The sequence below is a fragment of the Oryx dammah genome, unplaced genomic scaffold, assembly GCF_014754425.2.
Source record: "Oryx dammah isolate SB20612 unplaced genomic scaffold, SCBI_Odam_1.1 HiC_scaffold_8, whole genome shotgun sequence".
NCBI lineage: Eukaryota > Metazoa > Chordata > Mammalia > Artiodactyla > Bovidae > Oryx > Oryx dammah.
In genome coordinates this window covers 33,566,795-33,589,411 of record NW_024070192.1, presented here as the reverse complement: position 1 = coordinate 33,589,411, position 22,617 = coordinate 33,566,795, and the positions used below count along the sequence as shown (strand labels likewise).

General features: G+C 59.1%; 1 protein-coding gene across 1 annotated transcript in view; it reads left to right on the top strand.

Annotated features, from left to right (window-relative positions):
• The window catches only part of NTN1 (netrin 1), a 189,490-nt gene extending 166,873 nt beyond the window's left edge, over nt 1–22,617 (top strand). The window contains exons 5-6 of the mRNA XM_040243374.1: nt 4,458–4,532; nt 18,900–22,617. Coding sequence (XP_040099308.1) covers nt 4,458–4,532; nt 18,900–19,228 — 404 coding nt within the window. The 3' untranslated portion in view covers nt 19,229–22,617. The remainder of the gene's footprint in view (nt 1–4,457; nt 4,533–18,899) is intronic.

The window sequence follows — 22,617 nt, the reverse complement described above, 5'->3', positions numbered from 1 at the left end:
TTCCTTAAGCGCTCTCTGGACAGGAGCACCTCCATGGCGCCCCCCACCCCACCCCCCGCCCACTTCCTGCCCATTTGTTTTCTGGTTGTTGACTCCTTGTCATCTTCCCTATTTTCCAGGATTTTTCTGTTCATCAGACAAAGAGCTGTGTCTTGAGGTAAAACCTGGACAGGTTTTCCTTGTTCTACCACCATCTGTCTTTAATTAATAGAGATTGCTCCCAGATTCCAGTGTTGGGTCATCTGTCAGTTTAGTTCTTGGCATTAGTGTGAATTTTCATTTTTTTCATTGTCTTTATAGCGATTTTGGAACAAAACAAGGAGAGGAAATGTGGGTAACTGCCAAGTAGATGCCATTTTGAAGGAGTCAAAGATGCATTTCAAAGCTATGTCTGGTCCATCTTGAGGCAGTCTCTGTAGCTTTGTGTGTATTTTATAAAAGAAGAAAATGCAGGAACACTTCCCTTATCTGAGGACCTCTTGTCGAGTGACCTCAGTTCTCTGGCACACACCCAGAGAGTCTGCACGCAGCCAGAGAGCTGCTACGATGTCAGTGCTCTGAAGGTTATTCCCCGTACCCGGAGGATAGCAGTTCCTTCTCTCATTCCAGGCCTATTGACCCATGCTTTGCATACAGTTCTAACAAGCCTGGTCTTTCTGTTTTCCTAGCTCACAACCAAATCAGAATCAGCAAATCAGTAGAGAGTAGGGGACATGTGGGGGCTTCCCCGGTGGCTCAGTGGCAAAGAACTCACCTGCCAATGCAGGAGACATGGGTTCGATCCCTGGGTCGGAAAGATCCCGTGGAGAAGGAGATGTCAACCCACACCAGTATTCTTGCCTGGAAAATCCCTTGGACAGAGGAGCCTGGCAGGCTGCAATCCATAGGGTCACAAAAGGATGAGACACGACTTAGCGACTAAACAACAATAACAAGGGCACATTTGACAGCAACAAGCACACTAACCTGATGAGAATTTCTGGCTGGCAGAAAGGAAAGACATAAGACCCACAAAAAATAAACAACAACAAACCAGATACAGCTATAAATATGCATGTGTTGAGGCTGGCACCGTTTCCTATAAGAGCAAAGCGACTTGATGTTGTCCTCTGACTCTAGTTTGAGTCAATAGCCACTCCTCTGAGCCTTTCCTCTGCCAACCTGGGTCCTCCTTACAAATCTTGGGTGCAGAGACTCTGGCCCACCTCCCACAGCTGCAGACAGTTCAGACTGTGGTTCTAACCCTGGCTGCACATTGGTCTTACCTGGGGATCTTTAAAAATCTGGACACACAGGCTATCCTTTAAGCCAGTGAAATCAGAATGTCTTGGGGGGAACCCAAGCATCAGTGTTTTCCTAAAGCTTCTGGGCTATTCCACTGTGTAGCCAGGTAGGGAACCAGGCTGTTAGAAGCATAGGCAGGGCTGAGAGCAGTGCCTCATGCCTGGTTAGTGCCCTGTGGGTGGCTGTGGTTATTGGGGGACAGACTTTTAGTGTTCACGAGGGTGGCTCTGATTGCTCTCACGGGGTCCAGAGCTGGATCTAATCAGGCAGTGATGGATGCCACACACTTCAAGGACAATCTCTGGCCCAGGTGGATACTTGACTTTGAAGAGAAGAGCTGTAGATGCTGCCAGAAGGGAGGGAAGGGAGGAGGGGAAGCTGGAGGTGCAGGGCCAGCTTGTCCCAGAGGCCACCTGCCCTCCTGCCTGCAGTGCAGTGCACACTTGGAATCAGCACTGTGGCGCCTTGCTGAACTCAACTGTCCTATCTGTAGAATGAGAGTCGTGGTCCCTCCCTCAAGGGACTGCCCAGAGGCTGGGAGGAACTGGTGTGCTGTCAGGGGCTGCCTCCAGGGCTGTGATGCGAGGTGGCGGTTGAGGGGGTGCTGAGATTCCACCCTATAGAGGAGGCATGGCAGGTGATTGACCAGAATACAAGTACTGATGACGTGGGCCAAACTAATAATAATAATAATGAAAAAGCGATGAGTGGGTTCAAGGCCATCCATGCAGTGACGTCATCAGCACTGCTGGCAGTTCAGTTCTTTCCCGAGAGGAGCGAGCAGGCGGGGGTTCCAGCCAGCTTGCCAGAAACGCAAGCTACTTGTGCATGGCCTGGGTTCAGCCCCAGCAGTGGCTTTGCCGTGAGCGTCACCTGCCTGAGCTGGCAGAGGCGTGGCCGAGAGGGGCTCTTTCCAGCGGTGAGGTACGGTGTCACTGCGTGGGGGAGGAGTGCCAGTGGCACTGACTGTGGGTTTGGGTCACTGTCACCCGGTGTCTCAACGTCCCCGGTGGACTCCCAGCCTCTCTCAGGATGCTCCACACCCCACCTTCTGAGAGGTCCTGACTCCAGTAGCCATGCAGCCATCCAGGTGGCAGGAGGGGCTGGCACTGTGGACTCTGGGGCCCCCGGGCAGGGCATGCTGATGGACAGGGGGTGGTCCAAGGACTCGCACCCTAGGGAGCAGGAAGAGGGGCTGTTTTTCTCATTTCCTGAGACTGGTTCCTAATGGGGTGCCCTAATGGCAGCGGTGGAGAAGGCGATGGCACCCCACTCCAGTGCTCTTGCCTGGAAAATCCCATGGACGGAGGAGCCTGGTAGGCTGCAGTTCATGGGGTCGCGAAGAGTCAGACGCGACTGAGCGACTTCACTTTCACTTTTCATTTTCAATCATTGGAGAAGGAAATGGCAACCCACTCCAGTGTTCTTGCCTGGAGAATCCCAGGGACGGGGGAGCCTGGTGAGCTGCCGTCTGTGGGGTCACACAGAGTTGGACACGACTGAAGTGACTTAGCAGCAGCAGCAGCAATGGCAGCAGAGAACTGCCAGACCCATGGCTCCCAGGGCAACAGGATAGAGCTCTTTCAACTTGAATTAGGACCCTGAAGGAGGCAGCCATCTCCCGCGGGACCAAAGGCTGACTCTGGGGTGCTCTCTGAATACTCCTACAGATCTAAGTGATGGTTTGGGGGGCAGGGGGCCAGGAGGCCTAGCCTTGTTGTCCTGTGCTCCCACACAAATCGCTCCTTACTCCACCTTGGCCTGGGTTTTCCCCTTTAGAGTCTGAAGGGCTGGTACCCGTTTCTGGAGCAGCCATGTGTGTGTTTCCCCTTCACCTTTCTAGTCCCCTCGCCAGGACACACACCCAGCCCAATTCCAGTGGGTACAGTGACCTTCCACCTCAGACCCAAGTTCAAGGCCCAGCCTTGACTTGCTAGCTGCCTGGGATGCACTGGCAGGTGGTCTCTGATACCTAATCTGTAGAATGGGAATAACCCCCACAGCTCAAGGAAGGATTGTGAGAATCTAGTGAGAGCCAGCGTGTTGAGTGGTTGTGCAGGGGGCCCTGGAGTGATGTTTGGGTCTCCATGGTGGGCTGGCCATCATGCCAACAGCTGATTTGTGAACACAGATCAGGCAAAGGAACTGTATCACCTTATCTGGTAAAGAATTTGCCTGCAGTACAGGAGACCCCAGTTCGATTCCTGGGTTGGGAAGATCCCTAGAGAAGGGATTGGCTACCCACTCCAGGATTCTTGGTCTTCCCTGGTGGCTCAGCTGGTGAAGAATTCGCCTGCAACGCAAGAGACCTGGGTTCGATCCCTGGGTTGGAAAGATCCCCTGGAGAAGGGAACGGCTACCCACTCCAGTATTCTGGCCTGGAGAATTCCATGGACTACACAATCCATGGAGTCCCAGAGATGGACACAACTGAGTGACTTTCGCTTTCAACTGAAGAGCTGGCGGGGAGAGGGCCTGGTGGGGCTGGTGTTGGAGGTCTGCCTCTGCTGGGCCGACACAGGCCACCCCCAGGGGAAGCAGGCCCCCGGGCTCCCCCACATCCTGCCCGGCTTTCGCTGGGACGCCCCCGAAGCGATACCCTGCAGACGCAGGCCCAGCAGCCCTGCCTCTCAGCAGTGGTGGGGCTCATTAGAACTGAACTCTTCTTCGTGGGGCATTTTATTTGCACACTCCAGTAGCGTGGACACCAAAGGGGTTTTCTCCTGCTTCATGGGCTGCTAATTTCCTCCGTGACCTCTATTGTTGGGGCCTGACCCCAGCCAGAGGCTGCTCGCCATGGAAGCTAGCGCCTGACACAGACCCAGGGCGCGGGGCGACAATGAGGCCTCTATCGGCTTTAATCAGGCTTCGGGTGCGTCTTAAAAACGGGGGAATTTGTGTGGCGCTCCGAAGCCCTGGGTGGCACAATGCAGGAGCCCACAGAGTCCCTGTGCGGAGGCCAGGGGGGCCAGTGGGGGGTGGGTCAGGCGGGGACCTCTTTGTCCCAGCACTACTCGAGAGGGCCAGACCCGCCCTGAATGGCCGGCCGCCCAGGCTGCCCGGCCCGTGGGTATCACCAGCCTCTGGGTATTTAAGGAGGCGGCTGCCCACCCCACCCGCCAGCCTATTCTTCCCCTAATTAAGTTTTGTCTGTGCTCTCCTGTCCTCTGCAGACTGTGATTCCTACTGCAAGGCCTCCAAAGGGAAGCTGAAGATTAACATGAAAAAATACTGCAAGAAGGACTATGGTGAGTGAGAGCCCCCTTGTTGGGGGAGAGGGAGGGCACCACGTGACCAGTGGGGTACAGGGTGCCCCGCGTGGGTGTGGGTCCCAGAGTCCCTGTGACCGGCTGAGAGCTGAAGGGGATGGATCTTGTGCCTGGGAATTTCCCAGCTCTTCCTCCTTGGGGTGGGGGTGAGTGGCCACAGGTGTGGGGACTGCGTTCTCCCCCTGGCCTTGCATCCTGGCCACTGGGGGGGTCCTGGGCTTCACTCTGCCCCTGAGGGGCTGTGTGGCTGCAAATCAGTCACTTTACCTCTCTGGTCTTCTGTGCCCTCATCCGTACTCATGGGCATTCAGCCTGAGGCTCTGTAGCTCGAAGTCCTTCGGGCATTGGAGAAAGGGAGAGCTCGTTGGTGTATTTAAAATGCCAATATGAGGGCTGACTCCACAAAACGGACCTGCAGGGCTGGGTGGAGAATCTGCATTTTAAACTCCTCGCTGGTAATTCTGATGCATCAGAAGTTTGACCAGAGCCTCAGGGATCACTGAGGGCCTTTTCTGTCAAGAGCTGGGGTCTGCACCGACTCTCTGCACTGCAGGCTTCAGGCTCCCTTCCCAGGAAGAGTATCCCACCTGCCAGTCTCTCCTGCAGCATCTACCCCAGTGCCCTGGAGGCGGGGGCCTTGCACCTCTCCTTTGTCAGGCTCTCCTCTGCCGCCTTCCATCAGCTCTGCCCCGTGGGAGGGCCGTGCCGGCTCTGTGGTTTCTGATCCCTGAGCTGGCTGGCGGCCTGGGCTGGCCAGACCTCACAGGACTCAGGGTCAAGGCTGACTTCAGGGTGGGTGGGGGCCTGCGGGAGAAGGGGAGCCCCTCACAGCCCCCGGCAGGTATCTGCAGATAGCTGAGAGGCAAACAGAAATCCCGAGGAGATGGTCCAGCTGTCTGCTGGCGGAGCTGGGGAGGCCCAGGGTGTGGAGGTCAAGGTGTTCGACATTCCGGCAGGAGGTAGCCACAGCCTGGGCGCCCATCCAGGGGCCTGGTCTTTCCACTCTGGGGCCCTCTTCCTGACCCGGTGGGCCTGGCTATTTCGGGCTGAGGCTGGACCCCCTCTTCCTGGACCCGAAAGTCGACTCTGCCCATCTCCCTCTGTGTACCTCCCCACTCCAGCTGGGTGTTCCTGGTCTTGCTGCTCTGTTCCTCAGCAGTCCTGCCCCTTTTAGCATCACCCTCTGGGGAAAGGCCAGTGACCTGTGTTTTCTGCCCATCTTTCCTAGTCTGCCCTGATCGAGTGCCTCCTGAGGGACCTGGGGTCCGGTTGCGTCTCTGAGTTGCGGTTTCCTTATCTGTCATATGGGGGTGATGCCTGACTGTGTCATATGGAAGCACTCAGCATGGGGCCACGTACCTGGTGGGCTCCTGGTAAAGAGTGGCTCTGGCTGGTCCCTGGAAGCCAGGTGACAGGGCAGGAAGAAGTGGGCTGAGGAGGGAACAGTGACCCGGTGCTGAGACCTCATTGTCCACAACCTGCATGGTGTCCCTCCCAGACCCCGGGGGTTCTGGCAACCTGGCCTGGGTGCCAGGCCTTCGGGGTCTCATCGGGGCAGCTGTTTGAATCAAATGCAAGGTGTCTTTCTTTAATGAGGACAGTGGTCAGGATCTTTTAGCAAAGGGAAGAGAAAGGCCCAAAGGAATGTTGGGAATGTTGAGAACGTCTAAAACTTCCTCATTTTATTGTGCACACACGTGTGCCTGTGTGTGCATATACACAGGCACACGTGTACACACAGGTACGTGCTCACACACCCCACACGGAAGCCCAGTACATGATCGTACTGGAGCAGCTGGTAGGTTTTGTGCGTTCGTTCCGAAGCAGCCAGGCCCTGGGTCCATAGCGAATTCCTGAAAAAAGCCCCTTTAAAGTGCTTGTATCCCAAGGTGACTTTCACAGGAAAAACCAACCTTGATTTTGGAAACAAACTTTGGGGCAACTTAAGGATAAAGGGAGTGCTGTCTCTGACCCAGGGTGACAGTAGCCACAAGAGGCCCCAGTGGTTTGGGGTGAGGCTTGGGTGACCCTGTGCTCCCACCCTGAGCTGTCAGCATCTGCTGGGGTTGGCAAGGTGGGATGTGGGCAAAAAGGCCCCAGGTCCTGTGGTGTCCCAGGCTTAGGGCTGGGGGCCAAGTGTGGATGCCCAGGGTCAGAGAGCCAGGGTCACAGAGGAGACCCCCGGCCTGTCACTCCGCCACCCCTCATCTCCCTCCCCCGCAGAGAACAGGAGGAAGGAACAGCTCGGCCACCTGGGGGAAGGGTGGGTTTGATTTCAGTGTGGAGCATCCTCTGTCCAGACAGATGCTGGGGAGACTTTCTGTGAAGGGTTAACCACCACCCCCATTCTGTTCCTCCAATGAGAAAAGGGAAAATTGGACTTCTGTTTAAAATCACCCAATGGACCTGTTTTCCACCTGGTTCTCTGGGACTTGTTTTGTTCTCTTCTGACTTCCTCTCCTCCGTTGAATTCTGCCTCCCCGACCCCTGATACTTCCGGGGGCACTTTGGCTCCCTCTGACTCTCCTGCCCACCCCTTGGCAGCAGGCAGGCCCCTATCTCTGCAGAAGGGGGCCTGGCTCCCTCTTGTTATAGACCCAGGGGGGTCTGCCCTGAGCCCTGCCTTGGCTGTGCACCGCCCCCCACCCCCCACCCCCGCAACCCTGGGCAACAGGGCTCTGCCTGGAGAGCGGGGACTCAGTCTCTGGGCTCTTCTTGCCTTTTGCTCCCTGACTCGGTCCTCCCTTCTTCGCCCTTGACTTCCTCCTGGATTGTCCGAGGGAAGCTGGTGTCCTAGATGGGGCCCTGGTGTGGCTGGCTGACTGGCCCAGGAGAGCCCCAGCCTCCCTCCTGCCCCCCGCATCACGTTTATCACCTGGACCCCATCCGACCCAAAACCAAGAAAGTGAAATTCGCTCAGTCATGTCCAACTCTTTGTGACCCCACGGACTATACAGTCCATAGAATTCTCCAGGCCAGTAGGTAGCTACCTACTGCAGTAGGTAGCAACCTACTGCAGTAGGTAGCCGTTCCCTTCTCTAGGGGATCTTCCCAACCCAGGGATCGAACCCAGGTCTTCCTAGACTTCAGCTCAGCCACCCCAGCTCCTGGCCCTACACTATTGCCAGCCCACTGCCCAGGTGTCCACATTTCTGCTGCCGGGCAAGATTTGAGGAGCCGCAGAGTGAGGAGAGAAGCGGGGTGCCCTCTTGGGGTGCTGACAAGGCCTGGAGCATGGCACTTTCAGCTTTAAGGTCCTCATCCCCTCACCCTGGCCTGGAGGCCTGGACTGGCGCTGCTCCTCCCATCCCCCAAAGGGTCCCCCGCACTGTCCATGACACTCTGGGGGTTACCTGAGAGTTGGCGAGCAGCCTGCCCAACTCTACACCCAGGCCTGTGTATTCAGGCAGGAGGCAGGACAAGGAAGTGTCGAGAGTGGGGGTTGCAGGGGCTTCTGGGGAGGGAGACCTGGGCCGGGAGAGGCTTGTGAAGGGTGGAGTGAGTGGCACCCAGGGTGGCTGGGCGGGGGCAGCCGGGCCGCATCTGCAGGCCTTGCTCTGAGGCTGGGGGCCAGGTCTCCGTCTGGGCTCTGAGTGCCCAGCCTGGCCCCTGGAGGAGGGGTCCCTTCCACACCCGCAGACCTGGGCCAGGTGAGCAGGAGGAGGGGGCGAGGGGAGTTGGCTGGCCTGGGGTGGGGCGGGGGTACAGGTGGGCCCAGGAGGGTCGGGGAGGGGCTGCATAATCCACATCCCTGCAGGGAGCCAATTAGGAAACGCATTTCCTCCACTTTCCAGCTAGGGTGCTTGGATGTTCCAGAAGCTGCTAATTAGAACCTCAGCAGGGTGGGTGGGGTGGGAGTCAGTGAAGGGCAGGCCCCAGGCCCCCTTCCTCCTCGGCCAGCTGGGGAGATTCTTGACATTGTGCAGCCAGAACCCCAGATCTGGGTTTCCGCTGACCCGGGCGGTGGCCAGCGGGCAGAAGCCGTGGGGAAGGGGGGCTGGAGCAGTGGCCTGGGCTGGCTGGGGTCTGCTGGTCCTGCCCATGTTCCTGGTGAGAGAGGGCCCAGCAGGTGAGGGTGGGCACCACACGAAGCAGGTAGGAATTGGGGGCCTGAGGGCCAAGCCCCATGCCTTTCTGGTCTGGAGAGACCTCAGGACCGGAAGGATGGCAGTTCCATTCCCATCTGTAGGTAGGGGAGGGCCACTGGCCCCAGAACCTGAGGAAGACTCCACGTTCGCGGTGTGACTTCGGACCAGGCCGGGCCTCGGTTTCCTGTTCTGTCCAGTGGAGGTTGATGAAGGGATGCGCTGTCCTTCTAGGTGTGGCAGGAGGGTGGCCCTGTTGCCATCTCCAAGGAGCAGGGGCGTTCATGGCGCCGCTGTCATCGCTGCCCCCCCGCCCCGTCCTGGGGCTCAGTCCTCTGTTGCCCTCTAGGGGAATTGGCTCACCTTGCAAATGCTGAAAAGGCACTCGTGGGCAGGCTCAGGCTGGGGCAGTTGTGCACAAAGATGGGGCTTTTTATTATTTTCGAGTGTAGTAGCATTTCCTGTCAACTTCTCAGGAAAACCTAGCCAAGAGGGGCCTTTCTTTAGTGTAGAACGCTCCCAGTGAGTGTGTGTATGTGTGGAGATGTGTGCACGTATGCCTGTGTGCACCCATGAGCATTCACCATGAAGCCTGCATTCACTCAGCGGCTCCCACATGGGCAGAGCGTGTCCATCCCTTCTGGAGTCACTGGCTCTGTGGCTCATTTACCTAGAAGCCAGGGCTCCAGAACCTTGGTCTGTGGAGACAGGATGGCCAGATGACACTGTTCCTGGGGCATTTACTGTGGGGGCTGTCAGGAAAGGCCACCTCTTGACAATGACTTCAGGCTAAGACACCCCTTGGCTTCTACCCCCTGATTTACGTGGAAGGGGGGCCAGCCTGCCCCTGTCATGCCACCGTCCCCATCCAGTCTAGACCACAGACTCCTTGGCCAGGGTCTAGCCTACAGTGGGTGTAAGCGGGGCCTGGCCCATCCTGCAGAGAGTGTGTGGAGTGAGGGCTTCCTGGAGGAGGCAGCCCAGGTAATTGGTGCTCACTGGGCAAAGCAAGGCTCCCAGGCAGAGGGAGCAAAGTGTCTGAGCACAGAGACAGGAGCAGGCTGGGGAGATGGGAGGAGAGGGCACATGGGGGTGCAGGGGCGGAGGCCAAGGGAGGCTGGTGAGGGTTCACATCTGTGTGCAGAAGCCACTCGGAGGCTACCAGAGAGCCAGCCCCACTCACACTGGCACACAGCAGGCTGCCACCCACCTCTGCTTCCCTGGGATTCAGAGGCGGAGGGAGAGGACAGACAGGCCGTATTCTGAAAGGTGAGATCATCTCACTTTTGCCAGTTCTTGGAAAAATGATTCGTTCCCAGAAATGTCTATTAGTCACCCCCTTTGTTGAGAGACATTTTGGCACCAACGGATGGAAAAATCAGAATGCTCTTCATGAGATGATCAGTCTCGCGCCTTCCTCCCACCATCCCTCAAGGATGATTTCTGAGGATAACAGCTCCAAGCGGAAGTTCTGTTGGCCTCTGCGGGGAGGAACTGGGTTTGTGAGGCTGTGTGAGTGTGCATGTGTGTGCACACGTGTGCTGTCTTTTGGGCCCCTGGCAGAGGAGAGCCTGGGGACCTAAGTGGACCCCTCCTCCCCCAAGTATTGATGCCCTGTCTCTCCTGGGGCGGCAGAAACCCCAGAGATGAGGCCTTGCCAGGCCGGTGACTGTTCCTCCTCTGCAGGCCCCAGATGGGCACCTCACAGTCTTCATTCTCACCCTGGGTGAGTCCTCAAAAACACCTAGGAAGGGAAGGCCTTTTTTTCAGGCCAATGGGATGCTGAGACTCAGCAAGATAAGGAGCATGCCCAAGATTGGGGCCCCTGAGGCCTGAGATCTTTATGTGCCCTGCCTGCGAGCGCCTCCCATGCCAGGATGCCGAGCCTTTGGCAACAGAATGGGTGCTGCCCCTGCTTGTGGGTCAAGGGCTGGTTCCCCCCACGGGACCTGACTCTCTCACTCCTGATAAGCCAGAAAGGCGTCTCCGTGGGGGACAGCAGGAGTGGTCACCGTGGGTGGGAGGGGCTGTTGGAGACGATGAAGCCAAGATGATGGGCGAGGATGTCAGTGATTCTGGCAGAGGCAGGGTGGGTATGACCACTCGGTGGTGGGCTTGGCTGTGCAGCGGAGGGAGGTCACGGCAGCTCCATGATGGCGGAGGGAGGAGACTGAGCTGGCAGTGGAGATGATGCTGGCGGTGGAGGCACTGCAGAAGCCCGTGGAGCTGGTGTAGATTAGAGGGGCGCCTGCCCGCTCTCGCCTCGATGCTCAGGCCGGGGATGAGATGAGTGGGGTGAGGCGGAGGCCTCGTGAGGGACACAGGGCCTCTTGGCAAATGATGGTCTCTGCCCCTCTTCACACCTCCTGCCGTTCCTCGTGTCGACCTTGGAGTCAGTGGCTGTTCCTGATCAGGGTCAGTCCCTTCAAGGGCAGAACACGGGGCAGGTTATCAACCCTGTTCTGGGGGCCAGGTTCCCGGGTCTGCAGCAAACTGTGACTTCAGGGCTTGGAGCGGGGGTACAGATGTTAGAGGAGCGCCCTGGGGGCTGTCCCCCTGAGGGTGGTTAGCCAGGTCCGGGTGGCAGCTGGTGGTGATGGCTAGGAGAGGCCAGTCCTCCCCATCCTGCCCCAGTACTCTCCCCAGCTCAGAAAGTTGGACGCAGCCCAGCCAGCAGCACGTGGCATGGAGTTTCAGAGGCTCACTGACCCTTCCCCAGGGGCGCGGGTCACTGGCCCCCTGGGGATCCTCCGATTTCCCCAGCCAGATGTGACCTCCCCCCTTGGAGTGCCAGCCCCATATGGAGGCCAGATGTGGAGCTGGGTCGGCATGAGTCAGCCTGAGGTCGCAGAATGAGGGTGACCACTGGGTTGGGCTGGGCGGGCAGCAGGCCCCAGTGACAGCTCGGCAGAAGCCCCTGAGCCCGCAGGGTGCTGCGCTGCCCGGGGCCTCCCGCCATGCACTGTGGGGGAGGGAGTGGGCACAGCCCTGCCCGCCACAGTGATTCCCGTCCCCACGGACAGGGCCCAGAGCCTAGGCGCCCACCTCTGCCGCCCTCACAGCTGTGGGTGCTGAGGCCTGGCGCTTCCTTTCCTCTGAACGTCCTGTTTTTAGGAAGGAGGGGTGGGTAGGGAAGGGCACCCAATGAAAGATGTTTCTTCCCATTTCACAGATGAGGAGACCAAGGGTCAGGGTGGGGGTGGGGAAAGGTGGTCTGTCCAAGGTGTCTGGGGACACCAGCTGGCTTCCCCTACAGACAGGCGGCACTTGTCTTCTCCCCGCTCCCCAGTGACCTGTCTCCAGGACCACACAGTATGTCCCTCCCCACCCCCAGGCAGGGCTGGGCTGGGCACCTCTCCCCAGGGGGGATGGATCTCGTGAGTCTTGACGGCCCCCCTTCCCCTGGGGTCAGAGCCTTAGCACAAGGACCCAGCACCATTGCTGTTCCCGGGGTCCACCCCTCCTGCTGCTTTACCTGCTTGTGCGAGGCCCAGGCTGCGATGGGAGGGGGTGCACCCCGGGGGTACACATCCTCTGAGCAGCCTGGGTTACCTGCGGGGAGGCACCCGAGGCCTTAAAAACAGAATAGTTTCTCCAAGGCTCCTAAGGGCCACCCCAGATTGGGCTCCTCTCCTGGTAGAGCTCCAGTCAGGATCTGCTTTGGTTCCTGTTTCGAGCAACATGGCCCTTTCTCTGGGTGTCCTGGGAGAAGCAGGTTCCATCATTTGAGGGTGGTTTGATTTCTAGGAGCTGAGCAAGTGTGGTGTTCACAGGGTGGCAAGGGACCCAAGTCCCTGCTGGTCACTCCCTCCAGGACAGGGCTCTCTGCAGCATCCTGGGTGTGGCCAGGCGGCAGCCTGCAGTGGGGGCCGCTGCCCCGTGCAGTGGGGTTTGCTGGCAGGACTGTGGGTGGAGGGCTCTTAGGTGGGCCCCTCTGAGAAGCACGTAGGCATTTGCAGCCAGGATGTGGGCCCTGGGGTGTGGGGACCAACTCTCATGCCTGCCTCTTCCCCTTGAGGCTGGAGCCCCAGTGGTGATGGAAGCTGACCTGGGGGACCTTTTGGCAGACAGGCAGTGACCCCACTGTTACCCTCTGTGTGTGCTGGGTGGGTTGGGCATCTCCTGAGGCTGTGTGAGGCCCTGGGGGGCAGGGGTGGGGCTCTGCTGTCCTCCAGGATCCCATTCTGACAGCTGTGGCCATGCCGTGATGGGAGGGTGGGGTACGTTGGGTCAGGAGTGGGCTGGGCTGTTACAGTTCCTTCTGATGGGGAGGGGGACAGCCTTGGTGGGGGGAGGTGCTCTCTCTCTTAGGCTGATTGCAGGAGAGACCAGTCTCCGTGACAAGAGCGCCCTGCGCTGGCAGGGCCAGGCCTGGGTCCACTGTCCTGCCTGAGCCTCTTGCAGAAGAGGGTGGTCAGTCTTTTGAGCTCGTCTCGCCTGAGGACTGGGCGTGCCAGGCCATCTCCCTGGGGAACAGGGCCCCTAGCATCCCCAGAGTCTGGTCTTCTGAACCCAGATCTGATGTCCCCTCCTCCAGGGAGCCCAGGCAATCAGCTCATCCCAGGCCCCCTCACCCCTCTTGCTTCCCAAGAACAGAGCCTAAAAACACCAGGACCTGGCAGGGGAAACTGAAGCCACCTCTGTGTTGGTCTGAGAGAGAAAGGTGCACCGTTACTTCTGCTGAGGGAGGGAAGGATGGAACCTTCCCTAACCCCAAGTTGGGGGGTCCCCGTTTTATACCAGGTCTGAGGTGGGGCCTTGGTGGGTGTGGCAGGAGGTGGCAGCCCCGGGGTTTTTCTGACCACAGTGCACCTCCAGCCCTCCGCCTGATGGGATGAAAACTGGGGGGGCTGCTGTGATACCCCCATCCACACCCCTTCCGCCCACCTGCCCCTGCCACAGGTTAGCATCCCCGAGAACAAGGCTGGCCCTGCTTGGCTGCTTCTGACCCTCACAGGGCAGGCTGGGGGCGTGGTGTTGGTGCTGGGAAACATGTGGTCAGAGCTGTGCTTTATGAGAGCAGCTGCAGCTCCTGACATGCTTTCCATACCGGGAGATTTATGGGGCCGCGTGGTTTTAATGGCTTCTGCGGGGCCGGTGTCCTTCCCTGCTTTGTCCTGGCCGCTGTCTTGGAGGCAGATGGGTCTCGGGCTGGCCTGGCCCATCAGGAGGGCACGGTGGGGTGGGGAAAGCCAGGGCTGACCACCCAAGCCTCCTTGGGAGGGGCAGCTGCTGGGAAGCCCCTGGGGACCCCATCTGAGCAGCCCATAAATCAAGGAGACCTCCAGGAGGCAGGAAGCCTAGGTGCAGAGGTGTCCCAAGCTGGTGGGGAAAGGGGGAGAAAGGCCTGCCCCCCCCTCCCCAGGGCCACAGCCCCAGGCCCCACCCAGCAGGTCGTCCACCTCGGCTGGGCCGGCAGATGAACGTGCACTGTGTGCTCATCGCTGACCCAGCGGCCGTGCTGGGTCCTAGAACCTAGAATCTCCCAGACCTGTGGGTGGGGGGCAGCAGCCAGCCCAGTGCTGCCTCCTGCCACAGACGGTCCAAGGTGCTGGTAGTGCCCGGTCCTCGGAGGGTCCAGAGCTGACCCATCCTTGGTCTCTGGGGTCAGGGCAAGAGCTGGGGACAGAGCGAGGCTTTGAAGGAAACAGGGGCTGCCTTGGGGTGCATGGTTCCCTTTGGAGGAATCTGAGCTTGAGCTCGAGGTGGGACCCCGAGCTCCACTTTTCAGCTCACCCTGGCCAGCCTCCCACTTTCCTAGCGCCAGGACCCTGTGGAGCTGGAGGCCCCGGGGAAGGAGAGCCAGAGGTCTGCGCCTATGGAAGGACATGTCAGGGCCTCGGGCTGAGCCAGGAATGGGCCTGGGCAAGGCCCCTGCCCTGCCTCCTAGCCCGAGGCCCCATGGCTCAGACCAGCCAGATGCTGACCCCTGCCTCCCTGGGCTGGTGCACACTACGCTGCTCTCCCTCTCAGAACCAGAGCCCGCCCTTGAGGGCCAAGGGCAGGCCTCTACTGAGGGATGGAGAGCCATGTGCCCGGTAGCCGGGCAGCAGACTCACAGGCCAGCAGGGGAGATCGGCCCTCTTAAGCCCTGCCCTGGTGGCTGGGGTCGGCTCCTGGAGCTCAAGGCCCTCCCGTGAGCCCCGGAGTTGCTGAGGGGGCCCTGTTCCAGCCTGCCTGCTGCCGCACCAGCAGAGCTCTGGGGCCCTGGGGACTTGGAGGCCAGAAGATCAGGTGCAGCCCGGCTCCTGGGACCCAGAGGCTGACTCTACTTCCTCAGGGCTGCACTCTTCCCCTGCTCGCTCCATCCTGCAGGTCCCCACTTCTGTGGTGGGGGGGGTACCTTTTGGAGCCAGCCTCACCTGCGTCTCCTCAGGGGTTCCTCCCTACACCTAATGCCTCCTGACTGCACAGGAGCAGCTCACCTGTACCGTGACCCAGCCTGGGAGTGGGCAGACACCAGCAGGTGGGGCAGGCTCCTGTGCCAGCCAGTCTGCTTTAGCCACTCCCTCAGTCTGTGCTTTAGAGTCCTGTCCCCCACCCCCAGCTCAGTGCCGGGACCCTCCCTCTTTCTTCGGGGAATTGCGGCGGGGAGGAGGGAGGGTCTCAGCAAGCCTATCACCCCAGCCTGATCTCACCATCTGCCTTTCTGAGGGTCTTCTCATCTGCCTCCTTTCTGAATAAGCAGGGAGGGGGATCCTCCCTGAAGCTCCATGTTCTGGCCAGTTTAGGACATGGGCACACGGATGTGGAGCTTAGACGTCCCGGGGGCTGAGGCTGGTTAGCCTGGAGTGAGCGTTGTGTGGGTGTAAAGGACACAGCCTTGGAGACTGTGTGCCTCAGTTCACTCAGTCGTGTCTGACTCTTTGTGACCCCATGGAATGCAGCACACCAGGCTTCCCTGTCCATCACCAACTCCTGGAGTTTACTCAAACTCATGTCCATTGAATCAGTGATGCCATCCAACCATCTCATCTTCTATCGTCCCCTTTTCCTCCTGCCTTCAATCTTTCCCAGCATCAGGGCTTTTCTAACGTCTAGTTTTTTCTGTGCTGCTAGGGTGGACAAGAAGCTGCCCCTGGCCATCGCAACCCCGCCCCCACCCAGCTGGGCGGTGCCGTGGGCCCTCAGTGGATGCCGGTTGTTCCTGGCCCCCAGCCAGCAGGGCGTCAGAGCTGGTGGCGGCCCCGCGCTGTCTTGAGTCTTGCACGCTCCCAGAGGGGGCCGAGTTGGTCTGCCTGAGGTCACTGTTTCAATGTGTATTTTGAGTATTTTCAGCCGTGTGTGCACCGCGGGGACTTGGCCTGTGCACTGCGTGTGCAGCTCATACTTGGTGGGCTGTGTAATATGCGGAGGCGTTGCCAAGGGCAGCGGAAATGTGGACTCTTTCCAGCATAATCACATGAATCTACCACCACCGGCCCCTGCCCTGCCCCCGGCCCATCCCACCCGCTGCCAGGGTGCTGCTGGGGTGGGACGAGGGTGAGGGCCAGTGCTTTGTCCCCATCGACCTGTGTCCACCACCAGGTCCCCCTCCAGGCTGCATCCTCCGCGTTTGGCAGGCCTCCTCCAGGCTGGGGAAGCAGGCTGCCCCGGAGAGAGGCGGGGGGGTGCAGACCAGGGAAGGTGGGGCAGGGGTCTTCAGGCCTCCTGCTGGGAAGGGCCACATCCCTGCAGATCCAGGAAGGCCATCCCAGGGCCTGATCTTGTCCAGCCAGCTCTCTGTGGCCTCATAGCCCTCCCCTTCCACCTGGCCCTGAGCTGAGGCCCTGGATCCTGAGTCTCTGATTCCAATGGTTATGAGTTTGCCGGCGCTGCCAGAACAAAGTACCACTGAGGGGCTCAAACAGGAATTTGCTTTCTCCCAGGCTTGCAGGGTGGAAGTACTGGATCAAGGGGTTGTCAGGAGTGGTTACCCAAGGCGCTCTCCTTGGCTTGGAGGCGGTCGTCGTCTTGTTCTTTCTTCACGTGGTCTTCCCTTCGTGCGTTTCTGTGTCCTGATCTCTGTGTCCTCATCTTATGAGGACGCCAGTCAGACTGGGTTGGGGCCCACCCTTCGAACTTCCTCTTAACTACCTCTTAAAGACCTTATCTCCAAACACTGCCACATTCTGAGTTACTGGGGGTTAGGACTTCAGTGTATTAATTTACCGGCAGGGAGCAATACCCAATTCAGCTCGTAACACCAGTAGATAAGCAAAGCCACTTTTTCCGGGGTGCCTCCGGCAGCATCCTTATTGGGCTACCTCAGCCCACCCTGGCTGCAGGGTGGGACACTGTGACTAGGCCGGGGGTCTGAGGTCCGGCACAGGCAGCAGCTGCACGCTGGGGGAGGCTCATTCTGCATTCAGCTCAGTCCTGAGGAGAGGAAGCTGGGGCTCCCAGGGATGCTGGGGGCGGCTCCCCTCCTTTGCTTAGCTGAGGGGCACTCAGTTGCCACGGTGACCTCTGTCTGCACAGTCAAACACACACAGCCCAGCCACTGCTCCAGGCTGGAGGGCTCCCCACCCCCTCCTCCGAGTTCACACTGAGTGTTGAGTCCCTTGGTGACGAAAACATGGAAACGGTTGCCATGGCAGCCATTCTTTGGAGCCCTCAGACTGGAGTGCAAAGTTCAGGATGCCCAGGAACAGCTGAAATGAAAATATGGGAAAATCCGCCACTTGCTTCGCCCCAGAAGGGTGGGATTCGATGGAGGGCCCGGCCATCCGTGCCCCTTCCTGTTGTCCTGGGCCAAGCATGGGCAGAGAAGGGGTGTGGGCAGGGCCCAGGGAGTGGCCCCCTGAGACCTTGAGAGAGGCTGGCCAGCATGGGTGAGTGGGCCCAGAGCTAAGAGGGCAGGTGGGACTGTTCGGCCTTCTCTTGGGTGCCTGTCCGCGTGGCTCCTGGAGCCACTGAGCCCACCTTGTCTCAGTGTCTTCACCTGTAGAGACAAGCCCCTTTCTCAGGAGGGCTCAAGTCTACACAGCTGCTAGGAGAACCTTCAGCCTGACCAGGGGTGGAGGGAAAGGTGCCGGGTTCTGACCGTGGGGATGGAGGAGGAATGCAAGTTTCCTTTGGCTGGACGTTAGTACAGTGTAGACTTATGCACTTAGCCTCTGGAATGGTATGTGTCCCTTGCACCCAGAATGTTCCTCAGCTAGGCCCTGTGCGGCTCTGGTGACTTGAGATAACCACCCAAAGGGCCTTGCAGTCAGAGTTGTTTGGGAAACCCACAGCTGTGCAGGCACACACAATTTGTAGATTAAAGGCTCTGAAAAGTCCCGCAATAAGAAAACTTTTTGACTTTAACCCACTATTTCATCTAGTGGTTTGAACAAAATCCACCCCCCCACACCTTTAAAAATGTTTTTCTCTTATACCTTATATCCTGCAGAAATAGCATCTGTTGACATTCACTAGGGCATTGATTCTCAAAGTGTGTTCCCTGGATCAGCACCATCTGGGAGTTTGTCAGAAGCGTGCCTTCCTGGGCCCCACTCCACACCTGGTGAATCGGAAATTGGGGCGAGGCCAGTGATGTGTGTGTGTGACAAGCCGTCCAGGGGATTCCGATGCCTGCCCCAGCTAGAGAGCCCCCATACTAGGGGAAATAGTAGCAGAGAACTGAAAGGGAGGGGAATGGCCTGGAGGCTTGGGGAGGGTCCAGAGGACACGGAGGCCTGGCAGGGATGGGAGGAGATAGTACAAGGACCCTGGACTTCAGAAGAGGTGCTGTGGCCGCCTTGGAGGGCTGTTCAGGGTGCATGGCCCCTGGGCACTGAGACCCCAGTCTGAGATTGGATCAGGAGCAAAGTTGTGTGTCTGGGGGTGTCGTGAGGCTTGATGTTAGGTGGTAGGGTCTCTGGAAATGCCCAGGAGGTACTGCCCTCTTTGGTTCCCCCCAGTGGCCAGCACTGTGCTCATGGAGGGCACCTGCCCAGAATTCAGGGGGTGTGGTCAGTTCCTGTAGTGTCTTCCTGGACTCTAAGGGGGATTGTCCCCAAAGACAGGGCTGGGTGGCACCTTCAGCACAGGCAGGAAGTAAGACTTCTCCCAGCAGTGGCCTTGGCCGATGTATCAGCAGGCAGGGTTCCAGCATCAGCTTCGCCTCCACACACCCATTCCCCCAGTGGGGCTCCTGCTGCAGTCACCTCCCAGCGCTAGATCTCCTATTCCTTCTCCATCAAACAGGCCGCCCCATCCCGGGCCCTCTTGGCGGCAGGAGCCAGGGGGCCCAGGCGGTAGCCGAGGCCCATGCCCTGCCTGTGCTTCCTTGCAGCCGTCCAGATCCACATCCTGAAGGCAGACAAGGCGGGGGACTGGTGGAAGTTCACGGTGAACATCATCTCCGTGTACAAGCAGGGCACCAGCCGCATCCGCCGTGGCGACCAGAACCTGTGGATCCGCTCGCGGGACATCGCCTGCAAGTGCCCGAAAATCAAGCCCCTCAAGAAGTACCTGCTGCTGGGCAACGCGGAGGACTCACCCGACCAGAGCGGCATCGTGGCAGACAAGAGCAGCCTGGTGATCCAGTGGCGGGACACGTGGGCGCGGCGGCTGCGCAAGTTCCAGCAGCGCGAGAAGAAGGGCAAGTGCAAGAAGGCCTAGCGCGGAGGCAGCGGCGCGCCGGCGGGCTGGGCATGGGGCCGGCCACCGCGGCGTGGACTTGCCCGCGGGGGCTTCCCAGCTTGGGGGAGGGTGGGGGCGGGGCCGGGGCCCTCGGCGGCCCCGCCCCCAGGCCCCGGAGAATTGAGGACCGAGACTTAGCTACCTCACGGGCTCCCTCCAGAGCAGAGATGCATTTCCCTGGGGCGGGAGGGCGGCCGGGGCCGGCGCAGGTGGGCCGCAGAGCTGGGTAGAGAAGGGCACGTGAGGAGAACTGTGATCCCCCAGGCCCGCAGCCCCAGCAGAAAACCCCGTCTGGTTCCCCTGACCCTTCCTGGGGGATTGCCACAGGAACCCTGGCTGTGACAACTGGGGCTCCCGTCTGCAGCGGCCTGGGGGCACCTGGGGGAGGCGGAAGTGGCCTGTCCAGCCAGCCTTCCCCGTGCCGTCTGCGGTCTCCACCTGCCCCTGCCATCCTCTTGGTGGTGGGGGGTGGGGAGGCGTTACAGTCTGTGCAGCCAGAGCAGTGAAGCCCCCTCCTGGCCCTGCCCTGGCCGGGCTTTGGGGGTTGGTGCTTGGCCAGGCTTCTGGACCAGGGATACCCCTGAGAAGCTCACGCCGGGTGGTCGGTCACTGCTCACTACGGAGCTGCCTGATGGAGGAGGCATTGCCAACACAAAACCTCCCAGAGAGTTTCCTTTCTGGAAAGTTGGAAGCAGCCCCTTTATGACATTTTCCAGGGGAGGGGGAGGGGGCACAGGCTGGGCTTACGGCAGCGACACTATTTGTGTAATGACATCAGCTCCCACAAGGCCCCTCAGCAGTGTCAACAGCTGGGAAGGGCCTGGAAGGCAGGCTGCTGAGGCAGTTGGGCCTAGCGGGGGTGGGAGTGGGCTGGCTGGAGTGGGGACCTGCTGCGCTGGCTCGGGGAGGTGTGGGAGTGCCCTTGTTGCGGCTGGCAGGGCTGGAACCATTAGGGTCCCAGGTACCAGGGAAGCCGTGACCATTTCCTGCTGGGCCCTCGCTCCTGGCTCCCCAAGGAGCAGACAGAGGAGGTTTCCCGCCACTATCCTGGTGTGGCCTGGGTGGCACCTCGCCCCCTCCTCTCTGGTGGCCCCCTAGTGGGGTCAGGCTCCCTTTCCAAAGCTTCCGAGAGATACCGTCTTCAAGCTGGCAGCCCTAAACGTCCAGGTCTGATGGCCTCACACAGGACCTGTGCCCAGGGGCCCCCACCCCCCTGGCCAGCACTCTGAATTTGAGGCCTGGCTCCTCTCTCAGTCAGGAAATTGGTTTCATCTTCCCTGCTGGAGTTTGGCTGCTCAGAAGGGTCACAGCAAGTATGAAGCTCGGGCCCTCCTGGTCTGGCTTTCCTGTGCTTCCTCCTGCACCGCCACCGCCACCATTTACCAAGCACCTGCTCTGTGCCAGGCACTTTACCCCCGTAACCTCACACTATCTTCATGACAGCCCCGTGAGACGGGTCCTCACCGGGCACTGTAACCCCTCCTTGGTTCCCTCGCAGGCTGTGGGGGGTGCTTCTGGGTGAGTCACCCGTGAGATGCTGGCCCTCGTGATGGCATCTGGCCTGGAGAACAGACGTCAGGAACGGGGGGCCGGGATGGGCACAGTCACATCTTGAGAGGTGACAGCCAGGGCGGTGCGTGAGGCCGGTGTACACTCACTCCAGGTTCCAGGCAGGCAGGCCATGGCTGGTCCTAAGGTGTAGGCAGAAAGGATGTCTGGCTGCCTGGAGGGGTTTCAGAGATGCCCCCAGGGGCAGGGGAAGGACAGAATGGGCCTGGGGAGGGGTAACTGTGCTGCCTGACTCCAAGGCCAAGGCTGGAAGTGAAGGGCCCTCTCCACACAGTTGGCCCTCCGCCACCACCGCCCCAGTGTGGTTCGGGTGTGTTTTGTTGGCTCACAGTCCACGAGAGGCTCTGTCCTCTGTGGGTAGTCATCCTGTTTCTGTCCACACCAGCCTGGCTTCTCTGCTTTGCCCAGGAGGGCATGGCAGCCCTGCCAGCTCCCACTCCAGGCCCAAGTCTCAAACCCCATTGTGAGGGGGACTTGCACTGGTGGTCTCTGCGGCCAGCAGCCCACCAGGCAGCAACGCATCTTGCTTTAAATTCAGCCAGTCTCGCCCTCTGGCTCAGCACCCTGAGAGCAGAGCAGCCTGGCCTCTGGGGAATGTGAGGGCCACCAGTCAGCCAGAGAGGAGGGGAATTCGGGGGGTAGGTCAGTCCTGGCAGGTGGCCTTCCCCACCCAGCCAGAACCTAGCCCACTGCTCCTCTGAATCCAACCACCAATTCGGGAGGACCCTCCCCCTTGGGAAAGCACCCCTCTTCTTCCCTGGCCCATCCCTCCGGGTGGAAATGGAAATAGGAATTGAGGTTCCGGTTTGTACAGTTAGGAAAGGATGTAAAATGGAACTAGGTTTTGAAGAGTGTATTAACCAGAGTTGTGATATGTAGGTGTTTGAAGAAAAACACACCAGATTAGTCTTTTTTTTTTTTTTTAAGAGATTTCCAAGTTGTCCTTTTTCTTACCTGCTCGTGGGTCTGGAGCCCCTGACAGCGGGGTCCCTGCCTTTCTGACACATAGTAATGCTAAGGATTGGGGTGGAAGAAAGGAAGAAGGATGAGGGGGCTGCCCCCTGGACTCACCTGCAGATTGGCTTCTGTCCTGAGCAAAGCAGGGTGAGAGGCAGGTCCTGGTGGTAAAGTGGGAGGGCCCCCCCGCAGTCCAAGCTGGGGGGGCTGGGAGCTGCCCCAAGGCCTCTGGTACTCACCTAGCACTCTGCCCCCAGAGTGACCGCAGGAAATGGGTACAGCCTGTCTTGGGTTAACCCCAGGCTGGAGACTGAAATCAAGGAGAGACCCCTCGGGGTCAGGAGATGGTCCCTTTAGGCAACTGAAAAATGTTTGGGTCTCACTGCTCAAAGGAAGACTGGGGAGTGGATGAACTAGACCCATGGATGGGGTTACTGGGCCACGGTTCATGGCCATAGCCAAGTCGTACCCTAAGGGTATCGAAGTGTGTACTTGTAGGGCCTCGCCCCTGCCAGCATCAAGCCAGTCCTTCTCCCTGTCACTGGACGTGGCTCCACCTCCCCACGCCCCCCTGCGTTCCGGAGTTCTGTTCACTCGGAATTGTAAATGTTTAGTTGTGACCATGACATATTGTTTGGGTCAGTGTTCCTTTCCAATGCATACTAATATATTATGGTTATTATATATGAATATATTTAATGACATGGAAAAAGTTGTGGATTTTTTAAGTTTTTTCTTTTTTTTTTGGTTAGCGTTGTAATGGACCCAGATGGAACTTGTAACGTGGGCCCCACATGATAGAACTAAATTCAGATATCAATTAAATAAACTCTTGTACACTG